At 37.9% G+C, this 26,036-nt stretch overlaps 1 protein-coding gene across 2 annotated transcripts in view; it reads left to right on the top strand.

Annotated features, from left to right (window-relative positions):
- DIAPH3 (diaphanous related formin 3) overlaps positions 1 to 26,036 on the top strand; it is a 255,321-nt gene that overhangs the window by 100,958 nt on the left and 128,327 nt on the right. The window contains exons 18-21 of one of the 2 annotated variants that reach the window (XM_074912215.1): positions 4,330 to 4,359; positions 7,074 to 7,169; positions 8,120 to 8,214; positions 17,802 to 17,903. In XM_074912215.1, coding sequence (XP_074768316.1) covers positions 4,330 to 4,359; positions 7,074 to 7,169; positions 8,120 to 8,214; positions 17,802 to 17,903 — 323 coding nt within the window. The remainder of the gene's footprint in view (positions 1 to 4,329; positions 4,360 to 7,073; positions 7,170 to 8,119; positions 8,215 to 17,801; positions 17,904 to 26,036) is intronic. The other variant, XM_074912225.1, reaches the window with a different exon arrangement.

A 26,036-nucleotide genomic window follows, 5' to 3' on the forward strand; every position in this document is an offset into this window, starting at 1 on the left:
AACCAACATTATTTAGAAACTATTTAGTCAGTATGATAACACTTAGGTTTTCAAAATAAAATGAAGATGGTGTTTCTGCTTAAAAAAAACTTAGTGACTTAGTTTAGCTACTTGGTTAATTTCCCAAAAGCAGTACTGAAGTCCCTGCATTCATTGTTATAAAAGAGGAGGAAAAGGGTAGAAGCACAAACATAAGTCCATTTGGTTAATCGTTTGCCAGTGTACTAGTTCCTGTTAAATGATTGCTCAGCCTATGCCTGTTATCGCTATGTCTTCTTGTGAACAAGGACCTTATATGTCCATCTTAATTACGTGGTGTTTTTTTCTCTTGGTTCACCTCTTCATGCCATGATGGAACAGTATTTCAATGGGAAAGATGCATGTGCTGGCAACTGTGAAGATTCTGAGTTGAAGTAATTTTTTTGCATGTAATGTGATGTACACACAGAGAATTAAAGACTGTAGTAAGTATTATAAAAGGTGCTAGGTGCTATAACCATCTGAAAAGATGTTCCAAATTTTTTTTTTTAGATTTTTAAAAGAGATATAAGTATTAGTATATTCCACTTATAATTACTCTCCAGTTCTCATACATACATGCTTCAGTTGTTTTCTCATGTATATTATATAATTATACAAGTTTAATAGGATGGATATTTTCTGGTAAATTAAAATACTTAAAAAATAGGCTTTGTAGAAAAGCTTTGTGTGAAAGTATCTATAAAATCACTCATTAGATATATTTAATAGCTGATTATAGAGGCATATTCTCCTGAATTACCTTGCCTGTCAGAGATAAAATGCTTGATTACATTTGTACCTTTGCTGTTATCAGTGATGCCAGTTCTTATGTACCCTTGAGAAATTTAGTGATAAAATCTTCTAGTTAGAATGAGTTACCATGATGCATGAGTTTAAGTTCTCATGAAGCATGACTGAGTTATGATGTATGCATGAATTGTGCCAGTTCAGTAGCAGCATTGTCAGTATAGGAGCGACGGTGCATGTGTGCACGACTGAACACGTTTGAGGGAGGTAAGAAGTGACAATCTCTTAAAACTACTTGGAAGGCAAATAGTAAAATTTAAGAAATTTTCACTATTGCCGCAACTACTGTTCCAAAGATATAAGTTATCCATGAATAGAAATTGTCAAAAAGGAGAGAGGCCTGAATAAACAGGAACTAAGAATACGTTGGCACCTTTGCATTATATTTTCCACATATGAAGAATAGCAAGTACCCATACTTTCTAGAAGTTTGCAATCCAACTTGATGTAAAATAATGGAAATGTTTTCAGTTTCAAAGCTGACAGGTAAAACTGTGAAACATTATTTATATTCCTACCATAGTTAATAGCTTCATACTGATTTTTCAGGTTTCAAATATATGTAGATGTAAAAAAAGATGGAGCGTGAAAGCTTTTTCATAGTACTTGAAACATATCAGTACTTCTTAAAAAGGCTGGATTAGATTGTTAGGAATGATGAACAGTCTCTGAGGCTAACATTTGTGTTAATACAACCTTAGATTGCTCTGTTTGGAAAGCAGAATGTTTACCAGCTTCCTGGCCTCTCAGCATTCAGGCATTCTTCCTACTGCTGTGGGCTGTGTCTGGTATCCTCATTTTATCACTGATTTTATAAAAAAAGCAAATATATATCTTTAACAATATTGCAGAATGATTTAGATCTATTTCATAATTTTCTCTTTTGAAGCAGAGTGTCACAAATAATTCTGCTAGTGAACACTGTAACTTAGTATGGAATCTGCAGATGGAGCTGGTGGCACCTGTGTGTGTAGCGTCACAGTCTAGGAAACGGGCTTTTTGGTGTCCTGTTTTGGATACTAAACATTGCTTTGTTGCATGTCATATTGTGGGACAGTACTTGTGGAGCTGTTAGAACAATCCGAATCTTCAAAAGTCTGTGTTTAGTCAGCCAAAATACATGTACTCCTTGTCAGTCTTTGATTTCAGTAGTGGAGAGGCCACATCTGGATTACCAGCTTGAGGCTCCTCAGTAAAAGAAAGAAATGGACATACTGGAGAAAGTCCAATAAAGGGTTGTGGAAATGATGACGGGACTGGAGTATCTCCTATGACAAAAGGCTGAGAGAGGTGGGACTGTTTATCATGGAGAAGAGAAGGCTCAGGAGGATCTTATCAATTTATATAAATATCTGAAGTAAGAGTACAAAGAAGAAAGAGTCTGGCACTTTTCACTGGTGGCTACTGACAGGACCAGAGGCAATGGGCACAAACTGAAACACAGGAGGTTCCTTCTGAACATCTCAAACCACTTTTTTTACTGTGTGGGTGACCAAGCACTGGCACAGGTTGCCCACAGATGATGTGAACTCTCCTTCCATACTTGGAGATATTTAAAAGCCACCAGAACACAGTCCTGGGCACCTGGCTCTAGGTGGCCTTGCTTGAGTACTGAGGTTGGACCACATGGCCTCCAGAGGTCCCTTCCAACCTCAGCAGTTCTGTGATTTATAGCACATTATCCCACATTTTTACTTTGAATAGCTAAGAACTTCTGTAGCACTTGTTATTTAGCTACAACCTCATCTTCTATTAAAGATCTAATCCTTTGATTCCAGATAACTTTTTGGAGATAAAGAATGCAGGTCTTTCAGCTGAATATCCAACTCTGTGAGGCACAAGTTGTCATTTACTTCTAAGAGTTAGTCTTCTAAACAGATGATGTATTTTCATAATGAGACTCAATATGGGTACATTCTTTGAGCCTGTGACCCCAGACTTGTTCTTTAATTTTTCAGTGAAGACAGACTGCAAGATGACTGTTGTTTTAGCTAAGAGGGTAGGAAAGGTGCAAGGTCTTGTATAATTTTTGTACGCTCTGTTACTTAGTAACAAAATAACTCAATTGAACATTCTGTAGATTTCTGTGTAATGTAGTTTTCAAGTTCCATCTGAACTAGGAATTCAGACTTTTTAAAATAAATGTTCACATCTACATGTTCCTTTTTAAGTGTGTGTTTCAAGAGGGTATTCTGTTTTTATTCGGTAGGATGATGTATTTTATAATTTTTTTTTTTCCTTTAGCATACAAATGCACAGATGGTTTTTCTTGCTTTTCTTTTCCCACAAAGATTGTGGGATAGCAGACTATATGAAGACCTGTGGCAGAAATGGAAATGTGGATAGCAGTTCACAAATGTAGATTATTTGAGGAGCACCTACCAAGAATGTAATTGTTTCAGAGATCTGCGGAGTAGCTATGTAGGATTCAATTCACATTTTTATGAAATGCTATTCTGTAGGCTTCCAACTGTGATGTTATATTTGTAAAACAGTCCTGTCACCACTCCCTTCCGGACTCTAATTTCAGTCAGGTCATTGCCACATATGGAGGTAGCTGACTACAGCTGAATGTGTGCATGGACTCATGTTTGAAGGAGACAGTAAAAACAATCTTTCTAATAGCTAAAACTCCTTTCAGTTATTTGTCCATCTGTACACTGGCAACCACACCTGTTAATTTTGGAGTCATGTTAATATGGATGTGGGATTGTGGAGATAAGAGATGCTCTGAAGGGTGGGAGATGAATTCTGTGTGTTTCAAAGTGGTCTAGCACTTTGTTTCCCAGCCTGAGAGGGCAGAGAAGTTGCAACATCAGATGACTGACTGAAAATTACAGAGTTCAGATGCTGGGGCCATGTGTATGCCCCCCAGTGTCGTAGATGTAGCATATAGACAGAACTTGACAGGATGTATAGTTCTTGATATGTAACATTCCTCTTTTGTTATATAATACCTGAAATAAGACACGTGATTTTGAAAAAGTTAATGGTTTAATATGATTGTCCAGCTTCTGGAACAGTGAGAGCTGTCTGTGCATTTTGAGATCCCACGGTTTGAGTCTTCTCTTGTTAGCATGACAATGCCTTGCATCTATTCCCTTTGATAGTCACCTCCTTTCTGTAGCTGCTTTCCACTCTCACTGGGCTGCTTTCTCTTTTTCCAGTGTAAGCAGATGTTACCAGTTTTCTATCTTCTGTATACTAATTGCTTTTTTTCTTAGATTTCCTGTTAGTCTAGATATTTACTTCACCTGTTTTCATTCTTCTATTAAAGTTTTTTCTCTCCTCCCCCCTGGGCTTTTTCCTTTTTTTCTTGTTGGAAATAAATAATAGTTTTGTCTCTGTTTCTTTGCTCCCTTATAAGTTAATAAACAAATGAGGTAAAAATTTCTAGAGGCAGGAGAAGGTTATCAGAGTTTTCATTGGAAATTGCAACATTTCAATAGGGAAGGCAAGTAATATGTATTCTCTGCTTTTTATTGCTGCCAACTACTTAAGGATGTGACCTGAATTCTCCTGAAATGCCATGTAAGTTTGCAGTAGTTTATTTTGTTGCATAACTGTATAACTCTGCATACAATCCCTGCATGAGTTCCTAGTGTAAATATATTTTGTGCTTATACATTTTTCCTTAGGGTTGTGATCCCTTAAGTATTGCTGTAATGTTGTGCATAATCCTCTCCTGGGTGAAAGTTCCAGAGGGAATTAGCCAGTTCATTTGCAGCATTATTTCTTGATTTGAAAGTTGGGGGTTAAAGTAATGCATGTTTAACTGCTGATTTTTTTTTTGTATGTTTGGTTATCTGTGTATTATCTCTGTTATAAGACTTGTAATGTATAAATATTGCTTTCTAGTGCTGGAAGAGACAACCATATTCGTATTTTTTCTATTTCAGCCCTTATTAATATCCAGTTCAAGGCTGTCGGGGCAAATTTAAGTAAATCAATAAAATCAGATAATTTCACCTTCTCTCTTTTTTTTTTTTTTTTTTTTTTTTTTGGTGACTATTAAGGAAGTTAATTATGATTCAGATGAGTAAGGTGTGAAGATGGCATGGAACCTGTGCTACAGAAATGTCCAGGTCTTCCAGTGGAATCTGAAATTCTAGCATTGATAAGATAGGCAACTCAAAATGATGCTTTTAAGAATGACTGTTTTCCACATGTAGCTGATAAGAAGTTTAAGAGGTCTGTTAAGGTGTGTGATTAGAGGAGAAAACAGTTGCATGATCCTGAGATCTGGAGCCCCTGACATGCCCTTCTCAGTTCAGGAAGGGCTTTTCTTAAAGCACAACCAGAAAAAAGTGAAACTTCAGTGGTAACATTTTAATCCAGTAGCTCAAATGTGTTTCTGTTCCTTTTGAACATGGGATATTGAATTCTCACATTGGTGATTAAAACCTACTTCTTTTGCTTTCACATGTGTAGTAAGCAGTCTTTTGTTTTTCCTGGGACAGGAGAGTGCTAACTTTTTGGTTAAATCTGTGCTAAAAGAAATTCAAAGCCAACTGGTTGTTGTGGGTAGGGTGGGGAGAAAGACAAAAGAGGAGGATTGTGGCTTTGTAACCCATTTGCTGGAACATTGGATTTTAGGCCTTCTTCCAAGGACTGCTTTATGTAATTTCATTTTTCAGAATACCTTTCATTTTTCAAATACCTTTTCTGCACTGTGGCGTGTCTCTGGGAGTAGCAACATGCCACCTAGCAGGTGTAGAGTATTAAAAGTGATTTAGGAGATGGTTCAGATTTCTGTCTCCACCAACTCAGAAGGGACTAGAACCGTTCAATCCCTATGTGAGGTCTTTAAGTTCTTATCTCTTTGGTAGTATCCTAGACAGCAAACCTCAAAGACCTCAACAGGTCATTTAGTCTGTATCCCAATCCTGGGCAGAAATTCTTGTGCTCTAGAAAAACATTTTTCAAGAATGACATAACTCTCAAAGATCTCTCTTAAAATTTGCACAAGTAATTTCAATTTAGGGAAATCCTCTTGATAATTAATGTTACATTTAGTTTTGTCAGGAATCATCAGTGAGCTAGAAATTTTAATCCTATGTCTTCTTGACACGACTTCTCATCCTATATCTATCTCATTTTGAAGTCATTAGCATACTTTTATTACAACATATTTTCTACTCAAATATTTGAAGCGTATATAACTTAATTTGAAATCATGCTGTAAAAGCTTGGAAACAGTGAAATTTGTGAAAATAGTATAAAGAATTAGATAAACAATAGTAATACATCTGTTGAATTCAACATTTGCTAGTGAAGATTTATGCTGGGGGTGGGGAGGGGGGGAATAAAGGAAAGGAAAAAGGGAAGGGGGAGGGAAGGGAAGGAAGGGAAAGGGAAAGGGAAAGGAGGACAACCAAACTGGATTTAAAGAAAGATTTGCATGGTTATGGTCTTCGTTTGCATCATAATTGGAATGATTCCTGCTAATGTGTTATCAAGCCTATGCTGTTGTTTTAAGTGAAATTCTTGTGACAATGTTTGAATAATGAGAAATAAATTCAGCTTACATAATGCATTTGAGAGATCCTATTTGTATGGATTGTTTTCTGAAAAGAAAGAATAAACCACACTTTCCAGCAATGTTAATGCACATTTATACAATCACTTTGTCTGTGTGGTTTTTTATAATATGGTGATTATATATTTAAAAAATACATCTTTGTGGAGGAGATAAGGAAAATAGGTATATACTCTTTTATATTCCAAGGTAGTGTTCATTTTTTTTTAATGAGCCAGTGGTCTTTGATAATTTTGGTGCATATGTTTAGACAAAAGCAGTCACAAAAATAGTTAAATTTTGGGTTGGTTCTTTATTGCTCAATGTCGAGACATTCATATATCTTCTTTAAGATTTGTTATTGTTAAAATGCAATTCAGAATGCTAACATGGCCAGGCTGACTGAGGTATGTATGTATGGTATGGTTGTATGGTATTTTAAATATGACTTTCGTGACCTCAGACCATTCATATCATTAACATTATTCAGTTTCTGTAGATTAAAAAAAAAAAAAAAATTGTTCTAGAAGGCTAACATGCTGACAAATTTGAAGAGGAAAAATTTGAGAATACAAGCAATAAATGCAAAATGTCTGGGGTTTTTTGTATGTTCTATGGTGTGTTCTTTTCTTTGTGAATTGACTATGCATGATAGGAAATGTTTTCTGAATTCATTGTTTTCTCTAAATATTAAGAGTTAATGGTGTATTTGTGTTTACTCTGACAGTAAAAAAAGAGGAGGAGGATTTTGAAGAAAAGAAATCCATTAAAAAACGAATCAAAGAATTAAAAGTTTTGGACCCAAAGATTGCACAGAATCTGTGTAAGTAGATGATGGTTTTATGACAAAGTAATGTATAAATATTCCATAAAAATGTCTTTCTCTGTTGTCTGAGTGCCTTGTAACCACTTTTTGTTTGAAGTCCCTGAGAGTATGGGCCTACATGCATATTGGTGTTAAGCCCAAGCACGTGAGTCGATACAACTGAAACATGTTTAAAAAGACCCAGAAAACAGTTAAAGGTTATCCCTTGTTTAAGACTGAGATTATTCTCTTCTGTATGTATTGAGGTACAAGCATAAGCTATGTATCTAATTAACAATCTATATTTTCAAGATATTCATTAAGGAATACTGTCTGCCCCTCTACCTGTGTGTCATCCTTGGCCCAGTAAAAAAAACAGTAATGTCTGCAAGATGTCTGGCCATCTCTCATGTACATTATAGCAAGAAGGCAACACTTGTTAATACGCAATAGTATGCAAGTAAAGATGATTAAGTTTGACAGAGAGGAGTGCTATGAAGAGTAGGTTCCTAAATGCTGGCAGAGATAAAATAGGAAAAGATTGAATTATGGTGAATGAGTAAAGAGTGTTTATAAGAGCATTGTGTTTTTTAATTGTTGACATGGCTTTGGTTTCTCGTGGTTTCTCTTTTTAAGAGAAAGCTCTGACAAGACCACTGAAGAAAAAACTGTCATTGTCACCTCAGCACAAAAAACTGTAACAGCAGTGATTACCCTGCAGAGTAGACTTGTGGCTGGCTGCTTATGGAGGTCTTTTGTGATGCTGGATGTTGTCTATAACAAATGGATGAAGAAGTCTGGAATTGTAGGAGAACAGTAATTAAAAAAGCATTTAAAATTGTTATCTCTTACCTATATTTCTTTGCAGTGTTTGTTAACCTGTAGATGCTATAGCCTGTTTAATTGGTGTTTTGTAAGTAGAAAGAAGATTGTTGCTTTCTTCATTATGTGTTGAATCTTTGTTTTAGCAATTTTCCTTGGCTCTTTCCGAGTGCCTTATGAAGATATCAGAATGATGATATTGGAAGTAGACGAAACACAGCTGTCGGAGTCCATGATTCAGGTCAGGAAAATTGCAGTTAAATCCCACTATTTCAGGGTAAACTTCTCATTAAATAGAAACCTATAGCTAATAGGCCTCTTAACATAAACTTTTGGTTTATGTTTTCTCTGTGAACTGTAGGTTTTTTAATATTTGTGACACTTTTTTTTTTTACGAAAGCAGCTGAAGTTATATTCTCTATTTTCTGCATTCATATTGTCCACACCAAAATTGAGATTTTTCTTTGGTATATATTCAAACAGCATTTGATATTCTGTTTCTTTTCTCGTTAATAATATTTTTTCTTTAATTTATTTCTACTTTGATCTTATCTGCATAAATCTCTTTTGTTCAAAAACTATATGGAAAAAGGTTTGGGGTCTTTTTGTTTATTTTTATTTGTTTCTTTAGTTTGTTGATTGGTTCTTTTCCTCTGTCCTGTTACAGCTGATACAATCTGGGATCTTGCCTTAGGGCATCCACAGTGACCACCTTTTTTCCCTAGTTTATTTCAATAGGGTTTTCCCTTTCCGTATTATTTTATTCAAAGCACAGAATCAGTATGATTCTGTGTGGGGAGAAAAGAAACTGGAAGTTCCTCATGTTCTTCTATTTAAATTGATATTTAAGGGTTTATAAGTTGAAGAATTTAATAAAATAATTAAAATACATTATTTCATTGTAGAACCATGGGAAAAATTATTTGGAAGGGGTGTTTGGAGGTCATTTGATCCAAGCCCCTGTTCAAAGCCTGATCAACTAGAACACTTTGCTCAGGATCATTTCCCATTAAATTTTTAATATCTCCAGGGCTGGAGACTCCGTAGCTTTTCTGTACATCTTTTCTAGTGTTGAACTACCTTCATGGTAAAAAACCTTTTCTTGTTTATCTAACTAAGATTTTCATCCCTGCAACCTTGTCCTTCTGCTTCACACTTCCAGGAGGAACCTAATTGAGTCTTTTCTGTACCCCACAGTTGGGTATCTGAAGACCACGTTAAGTTCCCTTGAGGCTTGTTTTCTTATGGTTCAGTAAACCCACTTCTCTCAACCTTTCCTTGCCTGTCATGTGCCGTGTTCCCCAGTCGTTTTCATGAGCAGCCGTTAGATTTGCAAAGATATGGCTTTAGGTCAAGATTGTCTCTCTTTTGGACAGGACTCCTACATACCATGGTGAACTTCAAATTACTGCTATTATAAATGTCAAAACATAATTATTATCAATCTACTAATAATGTGTCATAGGTTTCAATTACAGAGGATTTAGATAGCGAATCACTACAGCATACATGAAAGTGTTAGAAACATAGCTACCATCCCTACTGAAACATTCCAGACAGATAAAATTAGATTTGTTTAGAAACATGTGCTTTTTGCAGGAATGTTGATTAGTGAAGAAATAAATACAGGTAATAGCGTCATAAAAATAGCGTAACTTAAGACTCTTTGAGATTCAAATGTGTGACTCGTACTGCAACATGCAGCAATTTGTAGTCAAAGACCAAAACAAGATAAATTTATATTTGTGTGCTTTGCTTTCAAAATAAATTTCCACCATATTGTCAATGTCAAAATAACGTCCTACTGAACAGGCTGTACAATGTTGATCATGCTCCTTCCCACATGCAGTTTCACCCTCACTTCTTGTTACTTGGATTTCAAAGATCTTTAACCTCTCTTGAGGTATTTGGACTTCACTCTCCTTTCTTTGAAGAATGAGATTTTTCTCTTAAATATTTGAAGGAACAAACATGAGCCGTCATCTCCAGTGACAGTATATATAATCATTGTATAATCCTCTTTATTTCGTTCAATGATGCAGTTAATATTGGCACTGAAACTATTACTTTAAGGTTACTGGGATGAACAGAGCAATTTACACCTCTAAGCTGTTTGTTTATTCTAGTTTGCACTTCTCTTTTTCAAGTTTTTCTTCACGCTCAAAAGAAGCATGATGTCTAGCTTTATTTTATTTGAAAAAATAGTACAAATTCTCTAAAATAGAATGAAAAGCCGAGAGATAGATTATCGTACGCTGTTACATTCAGCTTTGACTCAGATAGTCGATGCTTGCTCTGAGACTCTCACATGCTATTTGACTTAGCATGGTTTTTCAGTGATAAAAATTTACCTTGTTAACGAAATTAGGGCCTCAAAAATGTAATGAAGCAACCTGTGTATACTAAATAAATACTACATATCAAAATTATGAAAAACTGGTATCTTGATAATTTCTGCATGTTTTATTTAAAAAAGGCAAAACATTTTTTGCATCTAGGCTCTGGGGAAAAAGATAATCAAACCATTAATGGGTAGTTAATTAATGGCATACTTCTATGTGAACATGTGATAAATATCCCATCAGTTGTAATAAGCAAAGAAAAAAACCTTTGAGAACTGTTTGCTATTTTTTTCCTTTTTAATTTCTTCTGTGGACTATTATTGCCATTTTGATGGTATATACTTCAGGATAAATAATGTCTACTTTACTGTGTATTTAAAACAGCTAATACAAATTAGCCCTATTTTGTCTCTATGCAATAGTCATGGTTAACAATAATAAGATATTTTTTTTTACAATATGCTGATTATCTTGTGGCTCTCTTAATTGGTATTAACAGGAGTATATTGAAAGTCACTGTATCCCATAACCTCTCTATATAGTTCTAGGCATGAAAATTGCAGCTAAAGTATTGACAGCATTTGAGTTTTTGTGTTTTCTTTTGGAGAGGAGGGAACAATATTACTTAAGAAAAGGATAAGAGAAGTTTGAGTCAAACATGAGGTGAGGAATAATAAGACAGTGATGTTAGCAGCTGTTGTGAGCATAAAAGTGATAATGTTCACAGTATCCTGTACGAACACAGTATATATATATATATATTTATATATATATAGCAAGGCATACTGTTCAAGGATTGCAGGTCCCACATATTGGGGTTTTTTTAAGCATATAAATAATTCAAGACTATAGACTGCATTTTTTTTGCAAAGTGATTAAACACTTGCAGGTATAAATCAAATGGAAAAATCAGTAAAATTTAGGCTCCAAATTTACTTTGCATGTTTGGATGCAGTCATTTGTATCAAATTGTTTCATCAGAGTTTCTTGTTTCTGGATAAAACAACCCTGTAACTTTGAAAAGGGGACCATCTGAGTTGAAACTCAAAAAATCACTTAAGACACCCATCTTCCCTTTGGAAGTGATAGAATAATGTGCCTCATTGCTTTAAAAATTTCTTATCCACCTTCACATATGCTTAGGTTGCTAAATAAATTTAACTATCCAGCTGTGTGTCTCCTATTTCTACCTTTTAAAACCTTCATAAGTATGGGTTATAACCATGCTATGAAAATGTAGTCTTGTGTATTTTTGATTCTGAGAATGGCAAAAGCATACATAGGTTTGCAAGCATATGGCTATTTTTATTTATTTATATCAGATACCTTAGATATTATGGTACTTCTTCTTTCTAGAAATTTTGTGCCTTCATCAAATCTTTTTATCTGACTAAATATTGTTCAGTGTATCCTAATGTCACAGTTTCTGAAGTTGGAAATTTCTCCTTAATACTTCTCTTGTTATGCTTGAGAAGTAAAATGTACCCTTTCTCTCTCTTTCTCTCTCTCCCCACCTCCCCTTTCTCCAGTTAGAAATTAAATTTAGTTTGAAAGATGTAAAAACTCCAGAAGTCATGTTGTAATCCACAGTCATAGACTAATTACTGGATCGTTTCTTATATCTTAGTCAAAATTCATTCTCCTGCTTATTCTGTATTTGATGTTCAAAATGTGTTTCATCTCTAGCAGTTCAAAAGCTTTATCTGAACACCATAAAGCTGCTTTCATACCAGCTGCTCCTTCAGTTTTCTTTTTTTTTTTTTTTTCCCTGATGCTCAGTATTGAAAACATTCATACAAAGCTTGACCATTTCTATTTTTTTAAAGTTTTGTGGTCAGTTTCTCTACATGTGAAAATTATTTTAGCATCAAACAATAACATTTTAATCTCAGTAAAGGTTAAGGAATTGTAGTATGTTTAGAGCTGGTTATATGGATGTTGCATATCAAGAAATAAATGGGTTATGAATTTCTAATCTAAAATGTATGTTTTTACATTCCGTACCCATTCATTTTTGCTCAGTGTTACTGATTTAGTGCTGGACATCTTCATCCATAATTAATAAAAGTAGTCTCTTTTACCAAAATATTTCCCAAAGGTAATAATGGTAAAGAATATATTTGACTACTGTCAAATTCTTGATGCTGAAAGTCAGTATGACCATGTCCAAATAAAGCTCCATAGCATTTAAGTTTACATTATTATTTTAAGCATCATCATTCATGCATTTTTAGTAGTCCTCTTGTCCTACCAAAATCCTTATTTGAGCATGAACATTCTGTTGAAGCAGTATACTCTTTAACTATCATTTACTCTTCCTTTGATTTATTTAGACCTTTGCTCATAAGTCTAGCTTTTCTTATTTGCTGACTTTACTCTCTTGATAAACTACTTAATCCTTACTTTGAATATGACAAAATACTGTAAAACAAATTACTTATTGTACTCCTTAGAATCAAAGTAGGGTTTTGTTTCTTAAAATAGTAACTATTTTTACACTAAAACAAAACAGTGATAAAGGACTGTCTCATGGTTTGAACCCAGAGGGAAGCTGAGCACCAGACAGCTGCTCACTTATACCTTGCTCCTCAGGAATAACTCAAAGGCTGCCAGAATCAAGATAAGGACAGAGAGGGTTGACTTGCCCATTATGGTCACAGTCAATTTAATTCAAACACCAGAAACAACAGCACTTAACAGAGAGAGTGGGACAGTGAGAAGCATTACCACATCTTGAAAACACCTTTCCCCACCCAGCTTTGTTCTATCTCCTCCTCCACAGCAGTGCAGGGGGACAGGGGATGGGGGGCTGTGGTCAGTTCCACCACTCCTTCTTCCTTGGGAAGGACTCCTCACACTCTTTCCCTGCCCCAGCATGGGGCCCTTCTCACAGGAGACACTCTTCCACAAATTTCCACCAAAATAAGTCCTTCCTATGGGCTGCAGCTCCTAATGAACTGCTCCAGTGTGGGTCCCCCCTGCGTGTTGCTGTCCTCCCAGCACCGAACTACAACAGAATCACAGAATCATCAAGGTTGGAAAAGACCTTGAAGATCATCTAGTCCAGACATTAACCTGACATTGACAGTTCCCAACTGCACCATATCCCTCAGTGCTATGTCGACCTGACTCCACTTTCAGGGATGGGGACTCCACCACCTCCCTGGGCAGCCCATTCCAGCGCCCAACAACCCTGTAACAATTTCTGTAAAGAAACACTTCCTAATATCCAGTCTAAACCTTCCCTGGTACAGCTTGAGGCCATTCCCTCTTGTCCTATCACTTATTACTTGGTTAAAGAGACTCATCCCCAGCTCTCTACAACCTCCTTTCAGGGAGCTGTAGAGGGCGATGAGGTCTCCCCTCAGCCTCCTCTTCTCCAGACTAAACACCCCCTGTTCCCTCAGCCGCTCCTTGTATGACCTGTGCTCCAGACCCTGCACCAGCTCCGTTGCCCTTCTCTGGACACGCTCGAGTCATTCAATGTCCTTTTTGGAGTGAGGGGCCCAAAACTGAACACAGGAATCGAGGTGCGGCCTCACCAGTGCCGAGGACAGGGGTAAGATCCCTTCCCTGTCCCTGCTGGCCACGCTATTGCTGACACAAGCCAGGATGCCATTGGCCTTCTTGGCCACCTGGGCACACTGCTGGCTCCTGTACAGCGGGCTGTCAATCAACCCCCCCAGGTCCCTCTGTGACTGGCAGCTCTCCAGCCACTCCTCCCCAAGCCTGTAGCGCTGCTGGGGGTTGTTGTGGCCCAAGGGCAGCCCCCGGCATTTGGCCTTATGGAAACTCCTCCAGTTGGCCTCAGCCCATGGCTCCAGCCTGTCCAGGTCTCTCTGCAGAGCCTCCCTACCCTCGAGCAGATCAACACTCCCACCCAACTTGGGGTCATCTGCAAACTGACTGAGGGTGCACTCGATCCCCTCGTCTAGATCATCAATAAAGATGTTAAACAGGAGTGGCCCCAAAACCGAGCCCTGGGGGACACCACTCGTGACCGGCCGCCAGCTGGATTTACCTCTGTTCACCACAACTCTCTGGGCCCGGCCATCCAGACAGTTTTTTACCCAGCAAAGCGTGTGCCCCTCCAAGCCACGAGCAGCCAGTTTTGCCAGGAGAATGCTGTGGGAAACGGTGTTAAAGGCCTTACTGAAGTCAAGGTAAACAACTTCCACAGCCTTTCTTTCATCCAACAAGCAGGTTGACCTATTGTAGAAGGAGATCAGGGTTGTCAAGCAGGACCTGCCTTTCATAAACCCAGTCCGGGCTTCCCTAAGAGTTCCAGCCTTCTTTGGATCCAGCCACATGCTCTGGCATGGGGTCTTCCGCATGCTGCAGGTGGGCATCTGCTCTACCATTGATCTTCATGGTCTGCAGGGGCACAGCCTGCCCTCTCACCGCAGGCTGCTTTACCACATTTTCCACCCCCCATGCCCCCACCTCCTTCTTTCTTCCATTGACCTTGGTGTTTGGATAGGTATCTCCCTCGTGCTCCCAGGTTCTGCCTCTTAAGTATGTTGTCACAGAGGCGCAGCCACCATTGGTAACTTGTTCAGCCTTGGCCAGAGGTGGGTCTGACTTGCATCTGGGGGAGCTTTCAAGAAGCTTCTCACAGGAGCCACCTCTATAACCCCTTCCCCCACTACCAACAAAACCTTGCCACATGTAAACCCAACACTTTACACCCCTTGCCTCTGTGAATCACATATTTAAGAACTATTATTAAAATCCACATTAATTACACAAGACAATATTCACAAACATAGCTCACATCCACATCAAACCAAAACCAAAAAGAAAAAAAAATTCTTCATACCAAAATAAAAATGTCATTGCAATACTAAACACAGTGCACACAATTCACCGCTTGTCTGTCCACCACGCATACAATGACAGAAATTCCTGCCATTATTTTGCTACCAGGGTTCAATTTGTGTTTTGTTTGTTACCTCTTTGAATTACTGTCCTTATCTCTCATTCCTCTGCCCCACACTGGGTGCCACAACTCTTAGAGCCAATAAGCTGACATAATGACCAGCAACTACTAAAGCAATATAATGAATGATTATAACAAATTCATTGTAATATGCTCTGACCAGATCTGTTGTTATCTCAACCCTTCAAGCCCCATGCTGGGTGCCAAAAAGGAGTGCTGTTGTTTAAACATGCTCATCAGCCAGACACAACACAGCCCCTTGTTCACCCTCCTCCTCCCAGGGAATGGTAGAGGGAATGGGAGGGCAAAGGGGGACTCATAGGTTGAGGTAAAAACAGTTTAATAATTGAGAAAAAATAAAACAATAACAGTAATAGAAATACAAATGGGTAATGCACAATGCAATTGCTTACCACCCGCTGAGTGATCCCAGCCTGTTCACAGCTAGCCATCCCAAAAAAAAGCCCAAGATCCTGAAACTGTAATTCTGGAATTAAGATAACCCCCCTGCTTCCCAGATGACCCTTCTCTATATACTGAGCAAGATGTTACATGATATGGAATATTCCATTGGCTAATTTGGTTCCAGGGCTCTGGCTCTGCTCGCTCCCAGCTTCTTGTACACCTGCTCACAGGCTGGACATGGGGAGCTGGAGAGTCCTTGATCTCTTAGCAACAACTGAAAACATTAGTGTATTATCAGCATGCTTCTCATACCAAATCCCATACTGAATCCAGAACAGAACACTATTCTAGCTACTAAGAAGAAAATTATCCCAGATGAAACCAGGACAGACTCTCTAGAAAGACATCCATTAGAAAAAAGGCTTGATAAATGCTTAGCTACCATAATGTGACAATTGTTATAACATCTAAGGAAGTTACTTGTAAAAAGTTAAAAGAAGTAGTATTAAATAAAATATTGAAGCAGCTTTTAAAACACTTTAACACTTTGGTAACATTTGTTGTCTAGTTGCAAATTTAGTGTTGTCACTCTTTAATAAGAGGAATATCTATGCTGCGATCCAAGTGTGCTATTGCAACTTGAGTAAACATCTGGGGTTAGCTTTTAACTATGTAATGCAGGTTCTGAAGATAGTATAGAGTTACTGAGTTGACTATAGGTTTAGAAAGATTTTGGGACTACTAGTTAAAGAGTTGAATTATTTTTTCATAAATTAGGGAAGTATGTTAAGCAAAGCATAGCTATGACTTTTTATCTCTGTGGCCCCAGAGAGATAATATGTATATCCTAACTGGCTGAATTACCTGTAGAAGAAATTAGGATCTTTTGTGGATAAAATCAGGGGTTTTTTTAAGAGCTTCAGATGGAGATCCTGTTCACGAACTTACGTACATGCTTTTCTGTTGAATGTATGTCACCAAAGCTATTTACCTGCAAAATAATAAAACAGATTCTGACTTAACTGAAATGTCTACCTTTTCTATTGAGTAATGGGGAAATGCAAGAGTTTGTCTTTCTGATCCTTTCTTGAAGTATGGTAGTAGGTAGTGGAAAGGATGTGTTTGCTAGACCTTATTCAGTGGCAGAAGGATTAAATCTTTATTTCAGTTCAGAAGAGTGATCTTGAGAGTAGACTAAGAAGTGTTTCAAGAAAGAACACAATCTCTCTTTTGTTTTCTTACTGTGATGGAAGCTTAGCCACTGTGTAACCTGGAATGCAAAAGTCATAAGCTGAGACAGCAGACTAGAGGGACCCTGACTGTTGCCTAGTAGTTATAGTAGTTGTGTTGGGAAGGGACAGAACTGACCTACTGACTTAAATTATATGCCATAATTAAATGTCTGAGAAGCTGTCTACTTCAAGAACCTCAGAATAGCCATTTTTAGTCAACCTAGCTGATTGTAATTAGAATAGGATTCAGATGCCTAAATGTGTCTATATATAAATGTAGGTGTTTTAAGTGTTCAGGACGCTCCAGGGAATCTGAGGATTCTTCAGATAATCAGATGAAGCTGACATGTTTAAATTCCCTTACATGCATTCACAAAAAAATCACTTATGTAAGTGTCCAATCTCCCCATATGGGCTCCTGAATTCACCTGAAGCTGAGTCCCACCTCTGAATTCTTACTTCTGTCAAGTTTTTAGGCTAAGTAGTGTGTAGTGAGTTTAAGACTTTGTTTTGAAATACTGGAAAATAAATTATAAATTGTCAAAATACTTTTTCTCTAGCATTAATACTTCTTGCTGTCCTTTAGCTGGATATGTTATGCTTCAAATTCTTGTTCTATTTGCTGCTTAGTGTTCTCTTTGCATACTGCCTATCAAGCATATTCTTCCTTTAAAAAGGAGTTTTAAAAAAGACTACAGAAATGTTTGTACAGTCAGCTAGCAGTATTGAATCACTTTTTACGCTCTGTTACATTAATTTCTGTGTTGCCTATTTACATTTTACTGTCTTTAGGGAGGAGTGTTGTCTTTGGAGTGTATGGTAATCATTCATATGTAATACCATTTGCCCACAATAATAGAAGCACTATTGAATATGAGATTTTTTAAGCTGATTTTATTTTTCTTGATAGAATTTAATAAAACATCTTCCTGAACAAGAACAATTGAATGCATTGTCCAAGTTCAAGAGCGAGTATAAAAATTTATCTGAGCCGGAGCAGTTTGGAGTTGTGGTGAGTTCTTTTGTTACCACTTTTTTTTTGTTCTTTCCTTAAACCTTGTTTTTAATGTAATATTACAGAAACAATACTAGCAGCTTCTTCCTAAGTGTGAAGAGGTTCCAGACTGGGGGAATGCTGCCTTTTAATCAGACTTTTAGTGGGCATATCCATGCATGTGGAAAGCACGATTGTTGAAATATTGCTGTTGGAATGATTTGGGATTCTCTTTCTCTAAAAAAGTAATTTAGTTTATTTAAAAAAAAAAAAAAAAAAAAAGTATTTTCTGTGACAAAGTTTCACTGGGAGGTATAGAGTTATTTTTGAATTTCCACAGCTAAAATAGTTTGGCTTATACTTTTGTTTGCATTAATAAATCTTAACTTTTTCAGTGAAGTTTTCTACACTGATGTTTTTCTTTCTATTCTCCATGTAAATGAGAAGAAAATACTGTAGTTATCATCGCATTAACCTATTCTGCCTCCTCCCTCTTGGAGGTTTTGAATAAGTCACTTTTTTACTCTTTGAATATGGAATCTTACGCATCTGCTTTTCGTCAAAGTTCTCCAATCTCTGTCAGGCTCTCTTGTATCTTTTGTTCTATTCTGGCTGGGGAGTGGACTGAGAACTTCTACTTATTTCCTTAAGGACTTCTGTTGACACAAATATGAGTCTTCTCAGTGTGGCTGGTTTTTGGTTTGTGGGTTTTTTTTTCCCTTAAAATTGCTGGTTTATGCCTTATTTTTTGCTGTTCTTTTCAAATGAGGAGAATCAAATTTAAACATGCAATACAAGACTTTCAGGTTTATCTTTTAGGTGAATAATGTCCTGCAGTTGTAGTATTTAAGAGAATTCAGAGATCCCAAGTTAATTTGCTCTAAAGTGATTAAGGGAACGACTAAACTGTCTGACTCCCAATGAAGAGCCTAAGTAGTGAATAAACTGATAATTACTACTTGTGTGATAATAAAAAATTCTATAATTGAAACCTTCTTTTATCGTTCTGGCTTTGAATTCAAAGTCAAGACCTGGTACTCTGAAAGAAACAGCTAGACACTTAGTGAGATACTGGCATGCTGTGACTGTTACAGTATTGTATGTTTTAGTTCAACCCAAGTTAATTACTTTTGTTGTCAGCTTAAAGACATTGAGGACAGGACCCTATAAACATTTCAGGTTTCCTTCACGAGTGAGGCTTGCGGGATTTTTTTTGTTTGTTTTTTTTGGTAGTGACTCTATGGGTTGCTTTTGTGGTTTCTGCAATTACCCTCTTATTTTTAAGTTATTTCCCACTTTTATGGTTTTTGTTCATTCAGCAGTAAGTATAAAATAAATCCTTTATTACCCTTATCTTCTCTTCCAGACTAGGTTTTGTTTAGATAGACTACTTTATTTTCTTGTATGTTCTTTCTTTCACTTACTCCAGGCTGATGTCTCAGAACATAGATATTATCACCTATTACTGTGGAGGTTTGTTTTTTTTTTTTTCCTTTGGCTTGCGTGTATCCAAGAACTATTTTATGAAAACTATATTAAATCTGTTCATCTTATTAGGTGCTTTAACTTAACTGCATAGAATTATCTTCAGTTGATGTTGTTTTGAATGCTGTATTTTGTTGCTCAAATTCTTGATGAAGTATGGTTCTGCTTGCTGAAATTTAAATATGAAATTGCATTTTATTTTACTGTAGTTCTTGTTTTGTACTTGGTTTTACTCAGTGCAATAAAATTCCTCCTGAAATAATTTAACCTTCATATTAATTTTTTTGAGGTTTAATTGATTATGACTGATATTGGGCAATACATCCTATAAAACTTGTTAATGATGAAGATTAGCTTTGTGTTTAGAAATGAGTAGTCTCATGATACCACACTTGCAATGTGAGACCCATGTGAGATGAATGGGATCTCAGCTAGATGACCATTTTGGTAGCTGACTGTTGACAGAAGGTTGGTTTTTTTTGGTTTTAAAATCTTTTTCCTGGTGCTTTCTCCAATGGGCAGTATAAATACTGCTTTAGGATTTAAAGCATTTATCAGTGGTGATCTGTTTTGCAGGTAGTTCGTTCCTACGGAGAAAAAAATACTGGTTTACAGAATATTTTTTTTCTAATTTTGGGTTTAGTCTGTGTTGTTCTATCAAATAAACAATGTTTAAGGAGTAGATCATTTGTTTTCAGTGATGTTGATGTAATACTTACTAGTTAGATTTATTAATCATGACTGATAACTTTAAATGGAGTAATCTGTTTAATGGATTAATGTTTAATTTTCTTTGACGAACTATTGCCATGCCACTGTTCAAGCTTTGCTGCTGAGACCAGATGTAGATTTGACTTTCATCTGAAACAAAACCCAATGTGTTTGCCATCAACAATGACGCTTTGCATTTCAGACATCTTTCTCCAAAGGCTTTTGTTATTATATAGTCTTATCTAGCCCTAGAACATTTAATTATACCTAAAGTATACAATATAGTCTATTTCTTTGAGTCTTTTACATAAGAGATGATAAAGGTGCTGAAACACTAAATTATTTTGCTAATGTATTGGGCACAGAAGAAATTGAGTTATTGAAGTATATTGATTAAATGTCTTTCTACCACACAAGTAAGATGACAATACACCAGAGAACTGTTGCATTCCTTTTTGAATTTCTTTGTGATTCTTACTTTTTTTGGTCCTTTCAGTCAAGGAATAAATTTGAAACAACCGGTAAGGTTTCGAATATTGTAAGAATATGGTAATTAAACTTGCATCACGTATCTTACAAGTTTTTTAAGTGTTCTCGTGAAAGAAGAGTTATAATCTCAGAAATAATAAATTAGAAATACATTTTGGGATGTCAAGCAATAGTTTAGAATTTTTAAAGGAGAAAAATAAAAAGTACTAACTAAATGGTGATTTATCCCAGTTTAAGAAGATATCTTTAATAAATAAAAGTTGAGATCCCGAAATGTATAGGGGTCCAGGAAGGCGGGACGCTCTTTAAGAAGAAAGTCTTAGTGGCACAGAAGCAGGCTGTCCACAGGTGCTCTGAGAGAAGCTGGTGACAGAGACCACCCTGGCTAAACAGCAAGCTTTGGCTGCAACTCAGGGAGAAAAGGAGAGTTTACAGCCTTTGGAAGAAGGGGCTAGCCACACACAGTGATTACAAAGAGGCTGTGAGGCTATGCAGGGTGGAAATCAGGAGGGCTAAAGCCCACCTGGAAATCAATCTGGCTTCAGCAATCAAGGACAAAAAGAAATGTTTCTATAAGTAGGTCAGTATCAAAAGAAAGACCAGGGAGAGTCTCAATCTCCTGCTAGACGCAGGAGGAAACATGGTAACAAGTGATGAGGAGAAGGCTGAGGTGCTTAATGCCTTCTTTGCACCACTTTTTAATAACGACTAGTTGTACTGAGGGAATCCAGCCTCCTCAGCCAGAAGACAGACACTGGGAGAACCACCCCCCTGCAATCCAGGAGGAGACAGTCAGTGACCTGCTGCATCACCCAGACACACACAGGTCTATGGGACAGGATGGGATACACCCGAGGGTGCTGAAGGAGCTGGCTGGGGTGCTCGCCAAGCCGCTTTCCATCATTTACCAGCAGTCCTGGATGACCGGGGAGGTCCTGACTGATTGGAAATTGGCCAATGTGATGCCCAACTATAAGAAGGGTTGGAAGGATGATCTGGGAAATTACAGGCCTGTCAGCTTGACATCGGTGCCCAGGAAGCTGATGGCGCAGCTCATCCTGAGTACCATCACACAACACATGCGGGACAACCAGATGCTCAGGCCCAGTCAGCATGGGTCTATGAAAGGCAGGTCCTGCCTGACAAACCTGATCTCCTTCTATGACAGAGCGACCTGCTTACTGGATGAGGGAAAGGCTGTGGATGTAATTTACTTTGACTTCAGTGAGGCCTTTGACACCATTTCCCACAGCATTCTCCTGGTGAAACTGGCTGCTCGTGGCTTGGATGGGCACATGCTTTGCTGGGTAAAAAACTGTCTGGATGGCTGGGCCCAAAGAGTTGTGGTGAACAGAGTTAAATCCAGTTGGCGGCCAGTCACGATTTTGGGGCCACTCCTGTTTAACATCTTTACTGATGATCTAGACGAGGGGATCGAGTGCACCCTCAGTCAGTTTGCAGATGACCCCAAGTTGGGTGGGAGTGTTGATCTGCTCGAGGGTAGGGAGGCTCTGCAGAGAGACCTGGACAGGCTGGAGCCATGGGCTGAGGCCAACTGGAGGAGTTTCCATAAGGCCAAATGCCGGGGGCTGCCCTTGGGCCACAACAACCCCCAGCAGCGCTACAGGCTTGGGGAGGAGTGGCTGGAGAGCTGCCAGTCAGAGAGGGACCTGGGGGTGTTGATTGACAGCCGGCTGTACAGGAGCCAGCAGTGTGCCCAGGGGGCCAAGAAGGCCAATGGCATCCTGGCTTGTGTCAGCAATAGCGTGGCCAGCAGGGACAGGGAAGGGATCTTACCCCTGTCCTCGGCACTGGTGAGGCCGCCCCTCGATTCCTGTGTTCAGTTTTGGGCCCCTCACTACAAAAAGGACATTGAATGACTCGAGCGTGTCCAGAGAAGAGCAACGAAGCTGGTGCAGGGTCTGGAGCACAGGTCGTACGAGGAGCGGCTGAGGGAACTGGGGGTGTTTAGTCTGGAGAAGAGGAGGCTGAGGGGAGACCTCATCGCCCTCTACAGCTGCCTGAAAGGAGGTTGCAGAGAGCTGGGGATGAATCTTTTGCACCAAGTAATAAATGATAGGAGAAGAGCGAATGGCCTCACATTGTGCCAGGGAAGGTTTAGACTAGATATTATGAAGCATTGCTTTCCAGAAGGGGTTGTTAGGCGTTGGAATGGGCTGCCCGGGGAGGTGGTGGTGTCCCCATCCCTGGAGGTGTTTAAGAGTGGGGGCGACATAGTGCTGAGGGATATGGTGTAGTTGAGAAGTGTTGGTGTTAGGTTAATGTTTGGAGTAGATCATCTTCAAGGTCCTTTCCAAACCTACTTTTTTCTGTGATATTTCTGAAATAAGTAACTGGACTTTGGAAGGCATTGTTACAAATAAAGGCTTTTTTTACCTCATGTTTTCTGTTTGACGTTTCTAAATCAGGCCTGGGCAAGTGAATGTTAGCTACAAAACTAATATTTAATTCACTGTATTTTTTGTGCTGAACTATGCTATATATCTTTTTGCAAAAGGTTTGTAAAAAAGATTAGGCATGTGTATAAAGAATTTCCTGCACTGTTAGAGCAGTGTAAGGTAATTCTTTTTTTGTATGACAAAGATTGAGGAGGAAATTTTTTGTAGGAAAAGACTCATGCTTCAACCATCTGCAGTATTTTTTCTGAAACATCTAATATTCAATACTTGTGTCCATTGATTCATATAGAAGTTGCTTTTCTTTTACTTTTTGTCATCTTTACTTTTTGATGATCCCAGATTTTGTTGTCAGCCAGATTTAAAACTTATAACTCTTGTTTTCTTCTTAATGCAAACACATTGGCATTTGGTTTGTCTGTCTTTGCCAAATATTTGTCTCCTTGTCCTGGTTTGAACTCAGCTGGTAGCTAATCACCATGCAGCCAGTCACTTACTTCCCTCCCCCCACCCCACCCCTCCTCCCCAGTGAAATATGGGAGGGAAAAAAAGGGAGAATTTGTAGGTTGAATAAAAAAACAGTTTAGGGATATTAACAAAACAACATTAACGATAGTAAGCCCAAACGGGTAATATACAATGCAGTTACTCACCACCTGCTGACCAGTAAGCAGCCGGCCCCCAGCAGCGATCCTGACTGTACCAAAGATCACGCTGCGCCGACTGGAAGCAGCAGTGAGAGAGCACGTGTCTCCTCTATATACCAAGCATGATGCCACATGATATGGAATACTCCAGTGACTGATCCAGCCTGGCCCTCTAGCTGTGTTCCCTCTCAGCCCAAGGAAAGTTAACTCTATCCTGCCCAAAACCAGGACACTCCTCAATTTTTTTGACAAGTAGAAACACCATATACTATTATCTCCATTCATGCTTGCAGTAACTTCTTTCTCTCTGAATTTTTACTTCAAAACTTGGTCCATTGTGTATTCTTTACAATATATGTCGCCTATCATTTAGACATTCACTGTATCAGTATATCCAATGACTCTTACACAAATATGGGTTTAGTTGTGTTCTTACTTGTCTTCATCCCGGTTACAGCATTGATGCTTTATTTTTTCCTTGTATTCCACTTTTGATTATGAGCTCATTGCTGTTTTTTATCCATCTTTCCCATGTAAATAAATTTTCTACATTTTTTTTGTATTTCATTTTCCTTCTCACCCTTTTCTCTCTAGAGGTAAAGTTCCTTATCTTGATTGTGTGAAATTCTTAAAGGTCAGTCTCTTTCAAAACTGCGTTGTACAAGAACTACTCCTTTCTGTGTATGAAATTCTCAATTGCTTCTTGCAAAGACCAGGTCCTACTAGCCTTGAGTGTATTTATCAGCCCTATTGTGTCCATTTACTGAAGCCCTGACAGCTTCACTGCCTCTGTTTTCTATCATACTTCCATGAAATACTGGACAATTTCCTGCCAAAAGTTAAAGAGTTTCTCATATTTATTTGCACATAATTATATCGTCCCCTGTTCTAGATAGCTATTATTCGATCATCTTGAGTTTCAGCTTTTGACATTAATAGTTTTGTCTAGGTGTTGGTATAACTCTCGGGCTATTGTATGGCTTTCCATGAGCAACAGGGCCTTTCTCTGTCTATGTGAGCTAAGATAATCACAGAATCATAGAATCATCTAGGTTGGAAAGGACCTTGAATATCATCTAGTCCAACCGTTCACCTAGCACTGACAGTTCCCAACTACACCATGTCCTTAAGCACTAAATCAACCCTAATATCTAACATTGCTTCAGTTCTACTCCATTGCATTATTTTTTTCATTTGTATTCCAGGTACTGACAGTGTTCTGGCATGAGTCTACTTTGACTCACCTGACGACAGCCCTGCTTTTCTTATTTCTTGCTTAGGCCATCTAAAGCCCCCATTTGGCTGCCAAGTGAAGATGCTGATAACTTCAGAAAAAATAATATTCATTTAGATATTCTCTTGAGAGAAACTTAGAAGGACACCACTAGGGGTTATCTTAAGTATAAAGAACAGGTAAAATAAAGGGATTTGCACCATGGAGATACAATTCAACTTCACAGGAAAAGAACTTGGGAATGTTAAAGAAAAATATGGGTATGCTGAGGAAAGCAGAAGCTAAAAGTTTCTAGATCAGCTGGGTTATTGGGAAACATGACTTGTAGACTAGTTTTACAACAAGAATTTCTGTGAACCTTTTTTAATGACAGATTGTCTTGTAAATAAATAGGAAGTCCAAGTTAAATGCTATTCTGAGTTTGGGTTAACAGTTATGTAGGACTTTTTGACAATGAGAACAAAAAATACAATAGAGATCACTTGCTCAAATACAGCATAATTAAGAATGTGATCCAATAATGCGGTGGTATTAATTTTAGGTGAGCAAGGTTAGGGCCTTTTAAGAAATGCAGTGTGAGAAAAGAAATAATATGTGCTTATTTGAGACACTGCTGGAGAGTTGAAAACTAATCACTGTTCATTATAATAGTTTTTTAATAAAGCTATAATAGATATGTGTGAGTCAACATTTGTTCAGTGCTTTTTGAATGTAAAATATTCAAGTAATAAAGATTATCTTCTAGTATTGTTCATTTGTATTAATTAGATCTGAGTCTGAGTTTTTTTCTCTGAGATACTAAAATTGTAAGGGTCAGGAAGCACTGATAAGGGCATCTTATTGCTTGCTTGTTTGAAGTAAACTTTCTTCTAAGTTGAAGGATAAATACAAAAGAGAAGTTTACAGTAATCTAAAGCTTTTAAGTTTCAGATTTGTATGGAAAATGAGCATAGAAGAAAATCTCTCAGTGTGAGATCTTATGGAGAAAGAAACATGATTTTTACTTATGAAATTCTGATGTAAATTGATTTTACCTGCTCAGTCTCTTATAGATTTAATTCACTTCTGCTGTCAGACTCACATTCTTCTGAGCACACCACCATGTGCCTGTCCAAGTAGTCTAGCCAGGATCGCTGATGTGCAGCACTGAGGACAAGGGACTTTCAAC

Source organism: Athene noctua, chromosome 1 (assembly GCF_965140245.1).
Source record: "Athene noctua chromosome 1, bAthNoc1.hap1.1, whole genome shotgun sequence".
In the NCBI taxonomy this organism is placed as follows: Eukaryota; Metazoa; Chordata; class Aves; order Strigiformes; family Strigidae; genus Athene; species Athene noctua.